Source organism: Nannobrachium achirus (assembly GCF_963921795.1).
Source record: "Nannobrachium achirus genome assembly, chromosome: 4".
In the NCBI taxonomy this organism is placed as follows: domain Eukaryota; kingdom Metazoa; phylum Chordata; class Actinopteri; order Myctophiformes; family Myctophidae; genus Nannobrachium; species Nannobrachium achirus.
Window position 1 is genome coordinate 41,306,686 of NC_137813.1, and position 16,397 is coordinate 41,323,082.

Below are 16,397 nucleotides of genomic sequence, written 5' to 3' on the forward strand. Positions count from 1 at the left end.
CACACACACACACACACACACACGCACACACAGGCCCACCCAACAGTGTTGCTGCGTGTGCCAGAGGAGGGTGTGATACAGTACACTGCTGTCACTGCTTCCTTCACTACACTACATCAGCATTGTAGAGCATAGCAACTGTACACAAGTGTACAGCGCACACAGAAGCCACAGTGACACATGACATGAGCCACTGAACAAGTCTATTAGGTCTGCAACTATTGATTATTTTCTTAGCGATTGATTATTACTCTTTCGATTAATCGAATAACCGAGAAGCACTTGATTTTTTAATATCCTACTAACTAGTAAGACGCCCTAAGGGCGAGGTCGCAATCTCCATATATGGGCATATATTGACGACATCAGGGATCTCCATATATGGGCGTAAAATGGAGCGTGACATGAGGCGTGACTGACTGACATGAGCTGGCCGTTTTCATACTAACTGTGATCAACGGTTGCAATAAACAACCGAATGTGTGTCTGTCCGATGTCTGTCTGATATACCTGACATGACTGACACTAAACAATGCCCGCATTTGGAGATAACTGACATCACTGATACTGCCGCATGTATTGCGCATGCGTTCTTCGCCATGGTAACAGCCGTATGCTGAAACAGTGCCCAAATATGGAGATATGACAGACATCACTGATACCGCCGCCATGGTAACAGCCACATAATGAAACAGTGCCCAAATTTGGAGATGACTGACATCACTGATACGTCTGTGTTCTCCAACATTACTTCTGAGACTCCTACATTCAATCCCTCATATACTTTGCACAACACATTACCAAACGGACATATGTTCGAACGGGCAAGGACTAGTAGAGTATATATAATTAGTTTTCTTTTTTTATTCATCAACAAATTGATGAGAAAAAATAAAAAATATTTTCTTATTTGATTGAGGCTGACTACTTATGCCCTATTTTTCAGTTTGTGGTGCAACAGCCGATCTACAAGCTGTGCCCCGTTGTGAGCTTGTAGATCTGTTATTTTCACTGTTTAAACAATTTGAGGAAAAAAGCTGTATATCATACCCCCATAAAAGTTTATTAATTAAAATTGATTAGCAATATTTTTTTGTAATGGTCCGAACATTTCTTTCGGAGCACAGCAGATGGTGGTAAAAGAGTCTTAAAATTAACCAACCATATACAGTAGCAAAAGAAATATAGATTTAATTATATGATATCAAATAATCACATCGTAATACATAAAGTACATACAGAACGTAGTGTGAGAACAGACTGTATGCCAGTCCTGACAAAAGCAGAAATATGGTACAGCATACATACAGTACAGTACAGTACACATAATATTTCTTTGTTTAAAAAAATAACAGTGCTTACTTTGGTGTCATATTGCCTTTCAAGGCTAAATATAAAAATCATATCATCGTGATCCAGGTAATAGTTTAACTTTATATACACTTTGTTATTATCGTTGTTTATTTGCTCTTTAGAGAAGAGCATATCGTCACTGTCGATCAGAAAACTTGTATCTCCAAGTTTCAATTGTGTATGTTTTTTCGTCAAGTAAAGCATCATCATACGGTACATGACTGTCGCACAAAACTAGTGAAAATAGCAGATCTACTAGCGCACAACGTCCCGCGGTGTGAGGCACTGTGTGCTTGTACTGTAGATCAGCTATTTTCACAATATTTTAAATCATTTTTAAAATGATGAATACAAAACGAACGGTTTTGGACATACAAGGTTTCCACTTGACAACAACGACATGATTTTCATCTGGACATTTTGATGATAGGTTGAGGCTCTTCACGCAGCAGTGAGGATTGTCGTTGTCTGGAGAGAAGGCACTGCCAAATAACTCTTTTATCGGTTCACAAAATAGACAATAACAGGAAAGACATGCCATATTCAGGGCGTACCCACACATTGGGTCCCGTCTGGGACCTTTGACCCCAACCTTCCACAGTCAGTGACTCACATACTGGGGCCAAATATCGTCGTTGTCGGGTGGAAACCTTAATTGTATGTCCAAAATCGTTAGTTTTGTATTTATCATGAACTAAACTAGTGAAAACAGCCGATCTACAAGCACACAACAACGCCTCGCGGTGCAAGGCACGGGCGACGGGCGACGGCCTTGTTTGATGAAGCAGGGCTTTACTTAGCGAAAAAACATAAACATTTTAAACTTGGAGATACAAGGTTTCTGCAAGACAGTGGCAATAAGCTTATTGGACTTTTTCTCCTGTCCAGGCATTATTTCAACGCTCACTCACACACTATGTTGTCGGTCCGAGGACGAGGACCGTTGTCATACAGTAGATTAAGTGTATTATCTTAATCAAAATATTGCATTTATATAATGAAACCCTGGAAAACATTAAAGCAGCCAGTGTTCTGCTCTAAACTAATCTTAAGATCACAATCAGATTAGTTTAGAGGTGTTTCTGAGCAGTTAGTCTCTTGTTTACAGACTTCTGCATTGCTGCAAAAGTGAAAAGAGCGACTGAACTTTTCTTTGACGATGGCATAGCCAGATTGCTGAACAGTAAATAGAGGTTATTTAGGCGAAAATGTTTAAAAATTCTTCACATTTCTTTTGAAAATATCTCTAGAATTTGATTTTCAAAAATGTTCGCCTATGATGGCATGCACAAAATAGGGACAATGGGGTTATAGTGGTTAAATTGTTCTGTGAACAAACTAGGTTTATGTTTTTTCATCAACACAATGCGAGGTACATCAATATACTTTCCCTTTACCTTTGCAAGCTTTAAGAGCTTTTGTCATTAAACCCTGCATACGGACATGAAGAACATGTCGGTCCAGTTGAGAAGAAGCATTGCTTTCAGATTTCAGAAGATCTAGAAGGTTTTACAATTGTAATAACACTTGTGACCAACATGATCACTCGTCTGGCTCAGATATAGATAGGTTAACAGTCCTAAGATATTTGTTTCATTACCTATTTTAGTTTTCACCATCATCAAGCGATGTGGGGGCACTGGAGTCATATGAGAACACACACGCACGCACGCACGCACGCACGGACGCGCGCACACACACTCCCCTCCCATAACTTGTGGGGACATGAGGAAACCTGCATCATCTGAGGGGCCCACCCTTTCCAGAGCTCGTACAGCTCCCAAACAAAATCAGGTGTCATCAGCAACAATCAGATATTACAAAAAAAATTTGATATGAGCTATAATCCAGTATTTTTTAAGGATTGTCAGATGATTATACTGCCTCATGTCCCACAAGTTATGGGAGGGGAGTGTTTTTTTCCAAGCCACGCACACTCACACATATTGGGAGTTTGAACATCAATTGTGAAACCCGACCTAAAAATCACACCATAGCACAGTGGGAGCATAATAACTTGATTTCAAGGAAAAAACTTGTGGGTTCCAGCGTTTGGGCCTCACAAGTAGAAAAGGGCCCCACAAGTAGCGTAGAATTCCTCACTTTGGAACCCACATTTGATGGGAGAGCAGAACACACACACACACACACACACACACACACACACACACACACACACACACACAAACACACACACACACACACACACACACACACACATAATCTCTTGTTTAAATGTGCAGAATCCGATAATTTTTATGCCATTATAATGATTATTGTAATGGATCAGAACTTCTCAGGCACTAGGAAGTGTAGGTACGTCTGTCAGGAAGACACAGTCCTCCACAGGGTCATTGGTGAGTTGAAAGCCCAGCACGCTGCTGGTAAAACAGGTACAGTAGCACACATCCTCGGGTCTAAAGAGACGGGCGATCTCAAGTAGGAATGTGACATCAGTGAGGAAACTCACAGGGCCATGATCTACAACAATGGTTCATTGGTTCCCAGCGTCGAGTCCGAGGACCACCAGCGGCCCGACTTACGGGACTAGAACTCTGAGAGTGTAAAAGTGTACAAAAATGTGAACATTTGTACACTCAGGGCTCTATTTTGATTGTCTTAAGTGCCAGCTCTTATGCTTTAACTTAAAGGCCTGTCCATACTATCTCCGACCACCAAACTTTTCGTCCGAAAGGTCTGTCACGCATAAGGTACTACAAAATGCCGTCACGAAATCTTCTGAAAAGCATTACCCCAAATTAGAGTTCAGAAAGCTGCACGTCGGAAAGTTGGAACTCTCCGACGAAAAGTTTGGTGGTCGGAGACAGTATGGACAGGCCTTTAAGTTAAGGCAAAAGAGCTGGTACTTAAGGCAATCAAAATAGAGCCCAGAGTTAAATAAGCACAGAGGATTTGACAGTGTACATCGGGGTTCCATTATAGTTTAGTTAAAGGACCAGGTCACCTCTGGGACAACCAGATCTTATTTTATTGTTGTGTGGGACACGATCAACACAATCCTGAGTTATTTTTTGTGTTCAATCTGTGTTTTTAGATATTTTAGTATTTCAGCCGATTTCAGCATGCTACAACTGGTCATATGATGCAAATGCATCATATGACCAGTTGTAGCATGCTGAAATACTAACATATCTAAAAACACAGATTGAACACAAAAGATTATTCAGGATTGTGTTGATCGTGTCCCAAACAACAATAAAAAAAGATCTGGTTGTCCCAGAGGTGACCTGGTCCTTTAAGTGAACCTCAACTTTTAATTTCAAGGACCCCCAGATTTAGACGTATTAGGCCACGGACCCCCATTTCATATGATTTGTATCTCTGGGACCCAAATCTACACTGTAAATGTAACTCTGAGAGTTAAATGATCCCCCGTGAGTGTCCATTCGGACCGCCGGTGAGCCCCAGACCAGACCTTGAGACACAGTGATCTACCAGGTCTATCAGGAGCTGCCGTCGCCATTTTTGGTCTTCAGCACCACTAGGATGACCATGACAGGGATCAGACAGATGGGTGTCATCACCAGGGCAAAGACGATGCCTGGCGGTGGCTCGGTGAGCTCCTCGGTGGGACAGGCCTGGAAGAACATGGCGTGGATGTCCACAAAGATCTGCTCCACCAGCGGGTTTGGCCACGGGATCAGAAGGCACTCAGACGTATTCTCTGTGCAAAGGGTGAAGTTATTGTACGCACTGCCGTGAGGAGGGGATGAGGGTTGAGAAGTTGAGAAGAAGACATAGAAAGCAGCTATTAGTGTGTTATTTATCCACTTAAAGCCCGTATACATCATTGACTGGAGGCTATACTCGTACCCTCCTTTTGTCCCTCTATGCCAAATCTCTTTGTTAAAAAAAAGAGACGATCTACATGCACGCAATGCGATGCATTGTGTGCATGTAGATCGTGTCTACAATGCCCAGAATAGGGACCCTGTGGGGTTCATGTGGTTAACCTGTGTACGACATAATCATGATTTTATCATGGAAAATAGTATGAATGCAAATATGCTTGTTACCTTCTTACGTTCTTCCAAATACACCAGTCAGTGTTGTTCATGGAGTTCATGGTGTTTTCAAACACATCGGAGCACCTGTGATAAACAATTTCGTCAAGGCAGTCCATCGTCTGTCCTGGGTGATAGTGCTGGCAGTAGTCACAGAGTTCCTTGCAAAACGAACCGTTCCCACAACCTACGTGAATTCAAGTGTGTGTGTGTGTGTGTGTGTGTGTGTGTGTGTGTGTGTGTGTGTGTGTGTGTGTGTGTGTGTGCGTGTGCGTGTGCGTGTGTGTGTTTCAGAGAGAGAGAGAGAGAAAGAGAGAAAGAGTAAATTATAATTTAGTAAAGAAAGATGTAGATACTGAGTGTCCCTTTGCATATGTAAATGATATGGTTAAAATGTCAACCTACCATATGTACCAGCAGAATCAGCATAAGTCATATCTGGAGAATAAGAAAATAAAAACATTGTTAAGATTCAGAAAACAAGTTGAGAAAAGGCCTATACACATTTCTATTCCGTAAATGAAACGACAACTCAAACATGCAGCACACTTCAGTGGTGAAGAGACTTTTATACATCAGCATTCCTGTCTATAGCTCATACTCATAGTCACTGAAAATGTCCAACACTGTGAGACACACATGTTGCAGCTGTGAAGGAGAGGAGCACACACTCACCGCAGAGAAAGGAGAGAAACACCCCAAAGAAACCAAGCACTCCCTTCATGTCAGAGGAAATCTAGAAAGGTGCGTTTTAACCCAACTGATGACCATGTATAATGAGGCTAAAGTTCCTAGACCGCGTACAGCGAGGCATAACAGGAAACCCAACAGGGTGGGAGAGACGCCGTGTAACCTCCAGTAACCAGATGTCCGAGACGGTGTTACCCGCGGTTACCAGATGTTCTTCCGAGGTTTCCGTCTGTCTGCCCCTGCGCCTTGGCAGGCTCTTCCTCTATCCAACACACATTTCTTTAGGATTTTGCTTGCCTTTTTAAAGGGGTGGAGGCAACATCGATTGTCCTCTCCATTCTCCCAAATAAAAGGGAGCACACCCAAGCTAGGCTGGACTCACATCTGAAAACCCTTTACTCTTTAACTCTTGTTCTGCTTTTTAGTCTCAGTTTCTCACAGTGGAAGGCCTGGCCGGCTCGCAGCATGTGATTTATTTGCCTTTTGGGCTGCCTCTGCCAAATAGGAAACATAAGTAAACATTTAGGGCTCTGGGTTTTAGGGGTGGATGTAATCATGACTCTGCATGGGTGTGCTGTGCAGACAGCCGTGATTTCATATCTGGGTTAATTTAATCAAACCTGGAAGAAGTTGTTATGAGGGCTATAGCCAGCTGTTTTGTAAAAGCCCCCCCCCCCCCACACACACACACACACACAGACAGGCTAGTAATGAAAACTTACTGTGTGAGACCTCCTGACTTCACAAGGCTCAAACATGACCGATCCTGGGAATATGGGTGGACTCTGTGTGTAACAGGCCATCCCTTAGCAATGTTGAGCTAATAATGTCTTTTATACCGGAAGGTTTGTTTTGCATCGTAACACCGTTTCTCAAAGATGAGTCATTAAAGCTTGCATCCCAACCCGCGACCGTTGCACGGAGCAGTGATCAAAGTCTATCTTGTGGGGGAGAGAGAGAGAGAGAGAGAGAGAGAGCTGCTTTCGTTGAATGAATCAAAGGATAAAGAAATGCTCCGTGTCTTCTCAGGACAAACACGCTAATGCGTGTCACTGTGTTCCACATGTTGAGCCACTCTCGACATCTGTTTGCTGAGCAACATTTTGATTTAGTAATGACATCAGGAAGAAGTGTCTTTTCGGCAGAGGAGGAGCTGGGGGTTTGGGGGGAGTTGGCAGGGCGAGGGAGGGGGGGGAGGGGTAGGGAGGCACAGGATGAGGAACAGAGAAGGGGGCCTGTTCCACCACAAGCTCCAGTTGTTTCACAATGCTCAGGGTTCATGTGTTGATCACAGACGTTGTATGGGGTGAATGACGAACAAATACAGGAAGTGAAACGCGGTGGGGGCGACTCGTAATGAGGTTCGAGTTAACCTTTGGCCCCACACCACTGCGGGCCTGCAGTGTCTGCTGCTGCTGACCCCTTAAGCCTGATTTATACTCGCTTGGACGGCGGTGTCATGCTGCCGGAAATGGCAGTGGCGAAAAAAAGTACTCAAGTGCTTTACTTAAGTAAACTTATCGGTACTGCAATGTAGAAATACTCTGTTACAAGTAATAGTCCGATATTCATACTTGAGTAAAAGTACAAAAGTATTGGCATAATAAAATACTTAAAATACCAAACGTAAAAGTACTCATTATGCAGAATGTCCCATTTCAGGTTTTCAAATGTATAAAAATCTTTTGAAAATACCAGATCTACAAGCTTGATGCGACACATTGTGAGCTTGTTGTCCAATAAATGTAGTGGAGTAAAAATACAATATTTGGATCGGAGATGTAGTGGAGTAGAAGTTGTATTGGAAATTGGAAATACTCCAGTACAAATACCTCATTGTACTTAAGTAAAAGTACTGCGTTGGGAGCTTGTAGGTCTGCTATTTTTGCTGTGCGACACCGCTGTTCGACAGAGCATAAGTTAGGCTTCATGGCTGAGACCTCCCCGGGAAATTGTCTTGGGTTCTTATGATGCACACACACTGAGAGATCTTGGCAGAAATTTAGAGTTTGTTCTAAAGGGGTTTGTCAGTTCCAAAACCAGCCAACTGTGTTTATGAAAATGGTCCAAGAGTTCCCCGTGGATCTGTGTCTATTTCAAAGTCAAATCATATTATTTACAAGTATAAGACAACTATAATACTGTAGGTGCAGAAGATGCCTATTGGCTGGAATGTCCAATTGAACTTAAATAGATACATAAAATTAGACACGTGCACACATAAGAGCACCTGCCCAACTGCCCACACAGGAGAAAGTGCCCATTGTATGGCTAATGACTTCACTTATCTCATTTATATCTCTCTTGACAAACCACAGTTGCTCTCTACCCTGTGTCGTTCAATACAATCACCTCCTGCTAAGTTTGGTATTAGAGAGAAACACAGGAACTGAAGTGGTCAACTCAAACATCTTAGGGGTGGCACACAAATAACAAATATAGTCATCAGCAATAGCAAGTAAGTAGGCCTCTGTAACTCTTTAACCCATTCAGAACGGGTACACATTATTGTGTATCATTATTTTATGCTTTAACTATTGAAAAATAGCAGATATACAAGCTCACAGCGCGGCTGCGAGCTTGTAGATCTGCAATTTTAGAAAAATCATGAACATTTGAATTTTGACCCGAAGTGTCTTTTGAATCCTTTTGAAGATTTTTTGAAAAACCTATGTTTCTATGTCAGCAATCTGGCCAGCCATCGTCAAAGAAAAGGTCCTTTTCACTTAACTGGAGCTCAGTTAGTCTGTTCTTGAGAGACTACTATGTCAGTGGTTCTCAAACCTTTTCATGTGTAGGACCCCCAAACTGATATGTATTTGGCCACGGACTCCCATCTCAAAATATTTAGTTCCAGGGACCACCCAGAAGCAAATTTTGAGTTACAAATGTTCGCTTTGGAAATACATTATATTCAAAGATTTGCACACATTTTCACGACTTTTTCAAAAATAGCAGATCTACAAGCTTGCAGCGCGGCACTCGGTGCCGCGCTGTGAGCTTGTATATCTGCTATTTTTCACTGGTTAAAGCATTCAATAATTCTAGGCCTAAATGACGAACAGCAGCAGAAGGAAACGGACATGTTTCCTCAGCGTTTCTCAGACCTATGTGGATGTGAAGTCTAGTTTTAGAATTTAGGACATCACGCACATCATGCCCAAGCGTGTGAACTTGTAAGGTTCTGCTGATGTGGTTTTTAACTGGTAATTGGTCAAGCCTTTTCTAGCTATCCTTTTCATCCTTTTCATCCTTTTTCTGTAATATATACAGTAGGCTACTGTAGCTAGACTGGATCTAGACTATTTAACTTCTCTGGTTTCAAATAATTCTACTGTCCAGTAAAAAAAGAAATCCCCCTAATTCTTTATCCCATGATTTTTGTAACCCATTTTTTTTACCAGGTGTCAATTGTCATACTGTAATCCTAGGCGCTGCACTCCCTCTGCCAACCTAGGGAGAGCAACAGACTGACCTCATGCTTCCTTCGATGCATGATGAGTCCAAGTCGCTTCTTTTCACCTGACAGGGGAGAGTTTCCCAGGCTGGATGTAGCACGTGGCAGGAACGCGTTATTCCAACCAGTTCCTTTCCCCTCCATCGGGCGCCCCGGCTGGCCAGGGGGAGGCAGTATAGAGTAGTGAAGTGTGACGTAATTTACACATCATACCTGGTTCGCGGTTTTCTTCCCCCATTCTGAATTCCCATAGACCTTTTTTTATATCGTGTCATATAAGAACTGTGTTCCAATTATAAACAAATTATCGCAGCGGTTTGACTCATATGGATATGAAGAATCAACTGATAATGAGAAAACGCTAATGTTACTGTCGCCGAATTAGGTGACTGACTATCATAAACCATACAGAGCCACCTCACCGACAATATCGCAAAGACCGTTTGTTTATTTTAGGACCGCAATGCTTATATGAGACGATTTAAGGTGACTCAATGTTATTCTCCATAGAGAATTACTTCCATGGAACCGGGAGATGAGTGAGTCACGTCATGACTTCACTGTTCTATAGAGACCAGGATTACTGCATGTTTTTTGTGAGGATACTACCTACCCTATGGGACACGGGGAGAACATGCACTGTCCAAAATAGGCTATTTTGTTCTAATTCCAAATTCAGTTTTTATTCAGGTTTTAAATGAATGATTATTATTATTATTTGTGTGTGTGTGTGTGTGTGGGGGGGGCACATATTGAATGTATAGAAATCAATGACATCAATAAAGCTGTCCACTTACTACCAGTGATGTTCATGGGCTCTGTTGTTTGATACGCTGTAGAAAAGAGAAGCCAAGTTAGTCACCGGTTCAGTATAAAAGTGTGAAGGATAAATCCTGAGTGTTTTCTGAGGGTTTTTCCCTCACACTTTTAAACAAACCCTCATGAACTTGTAGTTTACCAGACAAGCGCTAAATGAAACATATTTTATTCATCATTTTAACAATAATCAAACAACTTACCTGATGTTGTGACTTGTAGCACCTCTAACTCTTCATTGACCAGACCTGCAACTGCTGTGCATCCAGCTATGGAAGAAATACATAATACATAATGACACTTGTCAACGGTATAATTAACAACACAACAATGTCATTACACATAGGACTATACATCAAAAAGACACCCAGATATCGTACAGAAGTATTAATGTGATAAACGATTAAAATGTTATGAATATAAATGAGAATCAATCAAATAGAAAACATTGGCCAGTGTTGAATCCTCTCATTGTCCTGTACGCATCTGAGGAAATTCCAGGGAAAGAAAATAGACCATTCGACCTGACTCATGTGTTTTGTTTAGTAGGATAACAAACAAATCTAAAAACATGTTTTACACTGTCCTTCTGAACTTGATAATAATGTACATTTCACACCATTTGATCAATGTGAATCAAAAATTGTTCTTTACATTTATTTATTTTTACATTTGCTGTCACAACTGTAAAAAAAAGGGGGGGGGGGGGGGAAAGATCAACACAGCTCAGGTTTACTTAGTGCCCCTTGAGCAAACCTTCTGTTGGTCTAAAACTCACGGGACCAGCTATGAGCTCCGTACTAAACACCCATTCGCTCTTCAAGTTACTGAGCATTCCACTTCTGAGGTGAGAAAAAGGGCATGTGTGTTCCATAGCCCTGTAACTCCTCACTACAGGAGTGCTGCAATGCTGGACAGAGGGAGAGAAAAAAAATCTACTACTTACCCAACAGGCACAGCACCAGAAAACACCTCATTTTGCTCTGTACCTCTTCCCTGGTGTGGACACAGATTACATATCTCAAACTTTTTAGCAGGAAGGCTCTATAAAACAACAGGAAGCTCTCATTTCCTAGGATGGGCGGATTGGGTGGACTCCCACAATGGGACAGCACAGAGAGCCCCTGATAAGGGGAGAAGAGAACTACTGTGGTGCACTGGTCCACCACCTTAATCCCCCCTCCTCTCTCTCTCTCTCTCTCTCTCTCTCTCTCTCTCTCTCTCTCTCTCTATCTCTCTCTCTCTTTCTCTTTCTCTTTCTCTCTCTCTCTCCCCCAACCTTCTCTGACACACATTCTTTCTCTTACCCCCCTCTGCTTTTTCCATGTACACAATAATTCTGATGCAGAAGCTAACATAGTACAGTTGTCATACAACTTAATTGAAGCTTAATTGAAATGATCTCAAATTAACAAATTATGTTGATATCTGACTGGTCTTTAATTGATTTCTATAGATTTAAAGTTTGTTCAGACCTTGATCATGTTTTTGTTTTCCTTTGGAACGGTTGTCAACTTAATTCGGCTTTGTTGTCGATTTATTTCAGACGAATCAAAACAGTTATAGTTTCTAAATAAAAGGGATCCTTAATTGATTTATTTAATATTTTATCAGACAATAAAAGAAGAACAGAACAAGTATAATCTAAACAAAAAAATGTAGTACAGTACAAGTACAGTTACAGTAAACACCCTGCCTAAAAGGAACACCCCATATAAGCCCTTTAGGGTCTTGTTTACGTTCGAGGTCCTTTCATTTCATGGACATAAAACAATTGCAGTAAATAACTTTACTTAATAACATAATAACTTTGTCGTAGCCAAGCAGTGTCATTCGTTGGAAGCAAATATCACCAGGCATTTGTGTTTTGCATGCCATGTTTGCATGACATGTTTGCGTATAGGTTTATGCCCACCGTAGGACTGTATACTGTACAGTGCGCTGCCTGTGCATGGCTGCACATCGTGTCGTTAACTTGCTGTTGTTTTGAGTGTCGCTGAATATGGAATATGTTTTTTGCATGTGCTCTGTTACATCATCCCCAAGCCCCCATTTCTACCCCCTGCCCCCCATTTGGCTGTGATACAGCGGGCGGCCTCTCCCTCCCAGTGACGTCAATGCTAAGCTGCTGTGGTACGGAGCAGGGACGTGCTGGCCATTGGGAAAAGCGGGACAACTCCCGAATGGCCGGTTCATTCCCGGCCAGTCCAGGCCGGCGATTAGGAAAAAAATAAAAATAAAATGTCGGCCTTCGTTCCATTTTGGGGGCTGGGCAAGTTTCAAATTTTGTAGAATTTTCGCAAAGCAAAGCCCTGCTTCATCATACAAGGCCGTTGCACAAAAGTAGTGAAAACAGCAGATCTACAAGCACACAACGCCTCGCACCGCGAGGCGTTGTGTGCTTGTAGATCGGCTGTTTTCACTAGTTTAAATAAAAAACAAACGGTTTTGGACATACAAGGTTTCCACACGACAACGAGGAAATATAACTCATGTAATTGGCCCACTGGCTTGTCACTTGTCATGATCTGAAATGGCAAATCTTTGAGTAGCAGCAGCGCTATAGAGAGATCTCTCTCTATAGCGCGCAATGAGGGCCTCTCCAACTCTTTTTTCCCGGGCTGAATCAGGGGCCCAGCACGTCCCCGGTACGGAGAGAGGCAGCGGGGACCTCCAGTGAGTCGAGAGGATGATGCACTCCATCCACGTCACTGATCCACTCTACTCTCCCTCAGCTGCCGGAGTCTGGGACCGGGCCAGGTCAATCTGGGCCAAAATGACTTCCATGTTTCGATCCACATAAAGGACGCATCAAACAGATTGGATAACACCAACAAAAAAGAAAGAGCTTAAATGCATCAAAGTTTAGCTAAGTTGAAATGTGCCGTGTGGACTTTGCCTGCGAGAGATAGCGTAACGTGAATCATCTGTTCTAAAACTCCACAAGCCTGCTCAGTTTACCACATTTTGGGGTCAGTAACGTGTACCAAATGATTGAAATGTAAAGGCTCAGATAAATGTTTAGTGGTTGAGACAAAACACAGGAATGCTCTACAGATGTCAGTCAGAGCTTTTTCTCATTGTTTCTTCAGCTGCACAGTGAATCTTTTGAACTGTTGCATGCCCAAGTGTTTGACACAGAGATCACAGGGGCCGCAACATATCTGAAGATATCAGTCCCAATGTTCAGATGCCAAGACAAACGCTCACAGTTTACATTATACATAATTAAAATGGTTCCTCTGATAAGGCCTCCCTCCCGTCCCGGGCTTATCTTTCCAGCGCGTGTTTGCTTTTGTTTTAAGGTCCCAGTATGTATCAACATGGTCCACTTCAAACCGCCATGTGGACGTGCCTGGTGTGCTGTATCAATAGGACTATAGGAGATGCTGTCCTCACTGCCCGGGCGTATGATGACAAGTGGTAATGAATGAGAAGGCCTTTACAGCAGTGGGTCTCAAAGTGGGGTCCTTGAAAAGCTTTGAGTACAGTATGATGATGACATTACATATGTGTCCATCATTATATTGTAGGGCATTCACGAATAGTGATTTTTAGTATTCGAATTATTCGACCGCAAAGTATTCGAATAGTCGAATATTCGACAGGACTGGCCAAACTGTCAAATATTAAGTGTGAAAATAGCAGATCTACATGCTCACATCGCCTTGCGTTGCGAGGCGTTGTGAGCATGTAGATCAGCTATTTTCACAATATTTATCTGCAGAACCCAGTCACATTAAATGTAATACCTACAATTCCAAGTGCTTGTCAGGGTGGGGGTCCCCTTTCCAAATATGTTTATTTTGGGGGTCACAGCCTAAAAAGGTTTGAGAACCCCTGCTATAGAGCATTAACAAATTCATCCACCAGGGGCATTGACAACTCATTTTTATGACCTCCTATCTAGTCAAGCTTTATAAACTATATATTTTTTAAAGAGAAAACAACAAAAAATTTAAAAAAGCGAATATTCAACTTCGGTGAACAACGTCGAATAAGGCTTTGATATTCGAATATTTGGTGAATGCCCTATTATATTGTCCAATCAGAAAAGGGACATACGGATAGGGACTTACATAAGGGGTCTTCAACGCTTTCAGGCCAAGGACCCCTTAGTTGAGAGAGAGATGAAGCAGGGACCCCCACAACCTTTTCATAGATACCATATAGTTTTCCATATCGTTTGACAGCACAATCATCTGTGTATTTTGGATTCATGTCAATTTGTGTTTTCAGATATTTAAACACTTGAACCGACAGTACTTTATAAACTTGACCTTTTACTCTGTAATTTGTCTGCTCTTTTTCCGCTCTACAAAAAACATTTTTGCCAAAAATAGCTGATCTGCTATTTTTGGCTTAAGTTCTCAGAGAGTTTTTTTCCTATCACATTTGGAGGACCCCCTGTAGTAACTCTGAGGACCCCCTAGGGGTCCCGGATCCCCTGTTGAAGACCCCTGACTTACATAATACAGTACACATGGACATACACACAAAGTCACGTATTGTTATTTAAAAAATAACTGCTGCTTTATGCTCCAACAGAGCAGCCTGGAGGAGAAACGCAACACAAGTTATTTGAATCAGTCTCCCTCCTGACTGCATGCACCGCCATTGCTGTTCTGTGTCACTCACCAAGTCAAGTAGCAAGCGATGGCTTGCGTGCCCTGGACCGAACCACGTTAGGGCAGCAGCATCAGCATGTCACACCAATCATTCCAAGCCAGGTTTCATAGACTAGGGGTCTTCAACGTTTTTCCCCTAGTCGAGAGAGAGAGAGAGAGAGAGATGAAGCAGGGACCCCCATTACATATAGTATAGCCTAATACTGAGTTGCAAATTAAACTTTTTCATTATATTTCATAGATAGCTTCATAGACTTGTTTGCCAGCGCTGTCAGCACATGTTGGATTCATGTGTATTTTCAGACATTTAACCACTTAAACCGTCAATACTTAGTAAACTTGACCGTACTTAGTCTGCTTCTTTTTCCTTCTACACCAAACCTCTTTCCCGAAAATAGTCGATCTACAAACTCACAAAGCCTCCCAACGCGAGGATCGTCTATTTTTTTGGCTAAAGTTCTCCTCAGAATAGGAAGGAGAAAAAAAAAAAAAAGTTTCCTATTACACAAAGATTTGGTGGTCCCCCTGTAGTAATGAGGACAACCAGATCCCCTGTTGAAGACCCCTGTGACATAAACTGAACTCCCAATCAAGAATCTGTGTCACTGGATGCAACAGTAGCATTACACTGCCATCTTGTGTGTAAAAATAATGGAATTTGTGCCTGCCTGGAAGGGGAAGATGTTTTGTGGTAATTTGTTAAGAGGAAACTAAGTAGGTCTAATTGGTCTTGAAAGTAGATACCATGCAGTCTTTGGCAAGGCTTTAACTTTTTTGTTTGGATTAGTAATTGGCTCCCTTAAATATGGGAGATCTTGTGTGATAAAGATCTAAAGAGCTATCTTTTTTGTCTGTTATGTGAAGCCACTGTAAAGTGACAACTAAAAATGTGTAACTCTGCATGCAAGACATTTCATTGTAACTAATTAATTAATGACCTCATTAATTAATTTGCTTTATGAGTTTATTGCAATAGAAAATTCATGATAACACGACACGAGGTTAGGCTTATTAGCTTATGAAGAAATTAATTTACAAGAGGTTTTTGCTCTTTTTGGATGTTGAGTTAAAGGGAATGGCTGCCCCTCTGTTTTGCAAAATAGCAGAGGGCTTTAACACGTCGACGCATGCGCATTGGAGGATATTGTGAAGCCCAACTTTATATGCTCCGTCGCACGACGGTGTCGCGCGCCGAAAAACAAGCTCCCAACACAACACACATGAACCTCGGCGCCGCGACGAGCGACACCGTCGCGCGACGAAGCATGAACTTGGCCCTGCGTTCTGTGTAGGTTCTGTACGTCATGTAAACACGCACGGAATAACGTGCTGCTGCTGCTTGGAGGAGGATGCATGCATGGCACAGGCTGCACAGCTATGATGAGCCTGTCCGTCCATCAATAATACCAGGGCCAGATGAGGACATAG

General features: G+C 42.2%; 1 protein-coding gene across 2 annotated transcripts; it reads right to left on the reverse strand.

The window, feature by feature from the left end:
• Positions 1-4,492: 4,492 nt before the first annotated feature.
• On the reverse strand, positions 4,493-15,022 carry ramp2 (receptor (G protein-coupled) activity modifying protein 2). 2 transcript variants are annotated; one of them, XM_080725084.1, is made up of 6 exons: positions 11,288-11,742; positions 10,545-10,610; positions 10,323-10,358; positions 5,784-5,816; positions 5,391-5,565; positions 4,493-5,067 (listed from the first exon to the last, which is right to left on the reverse strand). In XM_080725084.1, the coding sequence occupies exons 1-6, from the start codon at positions 11,316-11,318 to the stop codon at positions 4,818-4,820; spliced, it is 591 nt and encodes a 196-aa protein (XP_080581210.1). In that variant the 5' UTR covers positions 11,319-11,742; the 3' UTR covers positions 4,493-4,817. The 2 variants fall into 2 exon arrangements, with proteins under 2 accessions (XP_080581210.1, XP_080581211.1); XM_080725085.1 differs by lacking the exon at positions 11,288-11,742 and adding an exon at positions 14,980-15,022 and having other exon boundaries at positions 4,494-5,067.
• Between the last annotated feature and the right edge of the window lie 1,375 nt (positions 15,023-16,397).

Coding starts and splice junctions, on each gene's coding strand:
- ramp2 (XM_080725084.1), bottom strand. CDS start 11,318: ATGAGGTGTTTTCTGGTGCTGTGCCTGTTGG. Junction 5,817..10,322: donor GCCCATGAACATCACTGGTA/GTAAGTGGACAG, acceptor CTTATTCTCCAG/ATATGACTTATGCTGATTCT. Junction 5,566..5,783: donor TGATTCTGCTGGTACATATG/GTAGGTTGACAT, acceptor GAATTCACGTAG/GTTGTGGGAACGGTTCGTTT.